Source organism: Azolla caroliniana, unplaced genomic scaffold (assembly GCF_043228905.1).
Source record: "Azolla caroliniana isolate FFs.n. ecotype wild unplaced genomic scaffold, voAzoCaro1.0.p SCAF_4, whole genome shotgun sequence".
NCBI classification, from domain to species: Eukaryota; Viridiplantae; Streptophyta; class Polypodiopsida; order Salviniales; family Salviniaceae; genus Azolla; species Azolla caroliniana.
In genome coordinates, this window is record NW_028230439.1 from 21236187 (window position 1) to 21241360 (window position 5174).

At 37.4% G+C, this 5174-nt stretch overlaps 1 protein-coding gene across 1 annotated transcript; it reads right to left on the minus strand.

Moving 5' to 3' along the window:
- Positions 1-290: 290 nt before the first annotated feature.
- On the minus strand, positions 291-4705 carry LOC147865382 (uncharacterized). Its single transcript, XM_087318170.1, has 7 exons — positions 4387-4705; positions 3858-3889; positions 2812-2968; positions 1749-1819; positions 1269-1380; positions 1068-1168; positions 291-579 (listed from the first exon to the last, which is right to left on the minus strand). The coding sequence occupies exons 1-7, from the start codon at positions 4622-4624 to the stop codon at positions 523-525; spliced, it is 768 nt and encodes a 255-aa protein (XP_087174296.1). The 5' UTR covers positions 4625-4705; the 3' UTR covers positions 291-522.
- Positions 4706-5174: the final 469 nt, after the last annotated feature.

A 5174-nucleotide genomic window follows, 5' to 3' on the forward strand; every position in this document is an offset into this window, starting at 1 on the left:
AACGTGGTCCTAAATACTTGCAAGAAATATGTGCAAAAAAAGAGCAAATTTCAAATCCACACAACTGGATATTGATACTACCAGAAAATACAAAAAAAGAAAAGAAGAATGCAATGAAATTGTCTCCCTTGTACAGACCCTCACTGGAGGGTTATTCTTCACCAAAAGGCACTTCTTCAAAAGCAGACATACAAGAAAGAAACATATTATGACAAGATACCAACCCCTCATCATCATCACTGATCGATCACCTTGAATCCGCATAGGACCATGGTATTAATGGGCCTAAGTTGTTTAAAATTAGTCAATTATGATTTATATTTCATGAATGCTTCCAAACTTTCGTATGGTCCAACTTGGAACCATTGCACAACATAAAAAGTAGGATTTCTCATGTACAATGGCTTCACCATTTCTTAAATATCTTATACTTAGATCATTATATGCCTTGTTATAAAAAAAAAGTCCAAACAAATCAATCTTTTGGTGGAACATGTGTGTACCAACAATTCATCATTATCCTTAACAACTCTGATCTTCCCGAATCAACAGGTCAAGTTTCTTCATCTGTTTCACTCTCTGCACAAAAAATGCCTTGTATAAGAATGTGCGGACAATAAACCAACTTCTGCATTACAAAATCCTGTATTTCACATGTTCTATAGAAGAAATTTAACCCCCCCCTAAATGAGCTACAAAATTATTAAAAAAAATTCCATTGCAAAGTTTTATAGGTTCCATATTCCATATTCCATTTCAAAATTCACATCCACCAATCAAGCACATTAATATTCCATGTTTATATAACAAAATGTTAATTCTGTCACATTCCCGAACTACACTACTAAATTGTGACAACCCAAATTTTAACATTACGAAACAACACAAGTGAGTTTAATATTCCATCTCAAATATTATACTCTGTGAGAGACTACAAAATATATCATAATATTAAACAAAAAAAGTGAAATCTGAATGAAATACTAGATTATTACAATGTTTTATATTACAAGAACATTTGCTCCACATTTTACACTCAATGACTTGACTATGAAATTATTACTAACCTGCTGAATCTCAAATTGCACTTGATTCTTGTACTTCTCTGCTTGTCCAAGCCGATCCATTTCTCTCATGAACTCGTCTCGCTCCGCTACCTCCTTGGAAACTGTGAATGTTTTCCAATGCTATTAAAAGGGAAGGTCACCAACCTTGCTTGCACTCTATATTTTTTTGTTAGATAGCTATGCATTATAAGTGAGGCTTACTCTGCTCTAGCATGGTTTCCATCTCTTCAATAGATCCTTTCTGTACCTTGGAGACCGCAGTTGATGCTGCCTTAACTTGGTCAGTTGGGGGTGGCAGTGCCAATTCTTCATCCTACATTGCTTTGCACAGCCAATAAACAACATAATCAACGAGAATCTCCATTTAACCTTTAATCTAACATTGATACCATATACCAGATTATGGTTCTAACTTTGCTCTCATAGGTCCCTTTTGGCCATGTCACAGATGTTAGTATGACATTTCATTTCACTTATCTCTTACCTCTCTGTCTCTTTTCAATACTTTCAGAAGTTCCCATTTATCTGAACTTTACTCTCCATTGAACATGTAATAGTATGTCCTTATTCATTGAAAGTTCACTCTCCACTCAGGTGTCATATGATTACATCAGAGGCACAATGGTATGACCAAGCCATGTTTGCAGATGAAATGCATATAGTACATATGCTTGTAGATACCTCATCCAAGCGACCGCTCCATTCAAATATCAAAGCTAGCCTTGCTTTTTCCTTATCATCCAGGAGCGGCTCTGTATCGCATCATAAAACACAACTTTGAATCAATTTTTGGAAAAACGCCTACGAAAATGAAGATATAGAATGACAATCTACACATAGTGATCATTCTGTTTTACAAATAGATAACTCATATATAGCAAGTTTGACATGTCAGAGAGAAATTTCTTTGTTAGATATTTTCTTTTCTCGTTTTGCATCAAATAATTGATAAACTGGTCGATGTTAAGACATACATATAAAGCACACAATTATCCCATTGGAAAGCTCAAAAATATCATTTGTAATTCGCTTACATTCAAGCAAAACTATATCAAGTAATTGAGAGACTGGTCGATATTAGACATACACAAAGCACACAATTATTCCATTAGAAAACTCAATAATGTCATTTGTGATTCTCTTACATTGCAAGCAAAGGTTAACTTTCTATTACCTCAGTATATTTTGATTCAAAGACGAGTTCTAACTTCCAATATATCAAGGTTCCCCATTGGTAACCTCACAATAACTGATAAATGAAGATGCCTTGTTCACCATTTTTAGTTTTTAAAGGAAAAAGTTCCAGTTTCTGTTGTATCAAGGAGTTGTGCAGCTTTCAAAGGGGCAATCAGAGCCACTGTCAAAGATTTTTAGCTCAATTGTAGCATGTAAAAAGTATCAAAGTTGTATGATTTTATTACTCTTCCACAAATGAAGTTCCCATCTGACTCGCCTACTTACGTTATTATGCAATGTCTGAAGACCTTCAAATATATCAGGGTCATCTTTTCCCTCAGTTCAAGAAAGAGTCATTGTAAACAGCACTCATTTATCATAGAATAAATACATATTTTCAAGGAAATTAATACAAGAGATGACTGTCAATAAATATATGCTAATTGGTGCTATCAGGAATTTAAGGCATGCTTATATACATGTATATATGCACACATATAGATAAATATACACGTTACTTTACATATGATCTGACTTACTAATTCTAGTGCGGAAGATGCACACTCACTTGTCGGGTACGGTGGCAATTCTTTGTGTTCCAACTCATTTTGTAATTGCTTAAGAATATCTGATGCCTTTCTTCTACCAACTCTATAAGAAACTTTGGAATCTTCCGAATTTTCCACAGTGCGTTTCGTAAACCTTGGGATCTTCACATATTGTTTCTATCATTGTTTCATTTAGAAGTTTTAAATCAGAGTTATGCGTTCTGGGCATCATGTTTAGGGTTTAGATATGGCAAATACTTCCCATGTGTTGTAATATGGCATATATAATACACATGTGGTGACATGGAATTTGGACATAAATTTACGTACTTTGGAAATCCTCGGTTCACATTTTACAAATTATGGTACATGGATTTATGCTTAGGTATATATTTTGCATATGCACTATATGTATTTGCAAATTATATTCATGAACTAAGACAATGATAAGCATGGAATATGTGCCAAGTTGTGTTGTCTTTGTTGTTCCTGTATGACTGTATTTTATCTTTTATTTGCTTCTCCGGATCTCTTGAAATCAAGCAAAACAACATAATCACATGGCCAGCATGAAATGAATGACGCCCAATAGTTCCTAGACCAGTTTGGGGGACAGTTAGCATTGGGTTCCTATACTTGTGCGTTCAACCCTAAAGTTTGCATTAAAAGTTCCTTTAGGTTGGTCCCTTCCTAAAGTGTCTTAAGAGTTATAAGTAGCAGATTAGAGAGTAGACAAAGGTATGTTTTTTGTTAGCTAAACTTTTGGGTTCAATATCATGGTTTGAGTAAGGCAAACTTCATCCTCCTCCTGCCAGGTGTCACCTCTCCAAAAAACAAATGCCTATCCATTTCTGTAGGATTTAGACATCATAGGAATAGATATACTCTTAATTACATGTTTTATATCTTTAAATTAAACATCATAGATATCATCTTGAAATGGATTTATAAATCATGAACACAGATTTCAACATCATAGATATGGACTTGCATGTATGAACATGGGTTAAAACCAGTAAAAATGAGAAATCAAAGAAAGAGAGAGAAAGAGGGGCCCATAAGATACCTGAGGACATGGTTTCTTTGGTTTCTCCGGTTCTACAAAGAATGCAACAATAAAATGAAATTAGCAAGACAAATATTTATAAAAAAGACGAAGGGGAGAACAACAAAATACGCCCGTTGAGCATTCTAGACATTTATCACAAAGACCCTCAATTTTCAGAAGTTACAAGAATACCCCTCAGGTTTCAAAAGATCGTTGCAGCAAATGAAAAGACATGGTCTGCGTGACAACAGGATGTAGGGATAAGAAGCTCAGTGCTTTTTTTGCCAATCTTATGGATGTAGATGGAAGTGCCAGAGGAGATGTTCTGCGATGTAAATTTCCAAAAACGGAAGGTGTATTCTGGTAAACGTTCCCCCCCAAAAGAAGCACAAGAGAACTAGATTCCGAAAGAATGAATGAATGAAACAAAAGGAGGGAATACGTAAAAAACCCGCATTTGGCAGGAAAGAAAGAAAGAAAGAAAGACAAAAGGCATCAGAAAAGGAACAAAGAAAGGGGGAGAACAGAGAGAGAGAGAGAGACGTACGAGGAGGTATGGCGGCGGAGGGGCGGCGGAGGCGGGATCGAGCGGCATTGTGGCGGGAGAAGTCGTTGCCCTTCTGCCTGGCTATGTCGTAGCCCCTGAGGAGGGCGAAGAGGGCACGCCCTGCGGCCGTCTCCCTGCCGGGCGCAGACCTCAGCAGCATCAGCTGCCGCTCCAACTGTTCACCATCCTCAGCCTGCCGCTGCAACCATGCCGATTCCACCATGGATCCTTCTTCCATTACCACCGCCCTCTCCGTCTCTGTCTCTGTGTCTCTGTCTCTGTCTCTGTCTCTGTCTCTGTCTCTGACTCTGTCTCTGTCTCTCTCAGATCTCTGTGTCTCTGTCTCTCTCAGATCTCTGTCTCTGTGTCTCTGTCTCTGTCTCTCAACGAACCCCTCTGTTTCAAGTCTACGTAGACGTATACATATACATATGTGCATGTACGTATACGTATACGTATATGATTTATACGCATATTTGTACGTGCACATTAGCTTTCTCTGTTTTTGGGATCTACATTGATGAGATCACTGATTTTATTGCTCGTAAGGGAGGCAAAGGAGTGGCTATTGGGGATACGCAAGTTAGTCTCTTACTCTACGCAGACGACATTGTCTTGCTCTCGGAGTCGGAACACGACCTACAAAAGCATCTTAATGCCCTAGATGACTTTTGTACACAACGAGGACTGGTAGTGAATCTAGCGAAAACTAAAGTCCTTATCTTTCATACATCGTCCAGAGTTAGGAGTAAATGTCACCTCATCCTCTCTCATAAACTAGTTGAGGT

Bases quoted from the DNA above. Each gene is read 5' to 3' on its own strand.
- LOC147865382 (XM_087318170.1), bottom strand. From the start codon at position 4,624: ATGGAAGAAGGATCCATGGTGGAATCGGCATGGTTGCAGCGGCAGGCT. The intron at 3,890-4,386 runs GTACGTCTCTCT...CATTCTTTGTAG, and splicing joins CTCCGCCGCCATACCTCCTC to AACCGGAGAAACCAAAGAAA. The intron at 2,969-3,857 runs GTATCTTATGGG...AAACAATGATAG, and splicing joins CAAAGAAACCATGTCCTCAG to AAACAATATGTGAAGATCCC.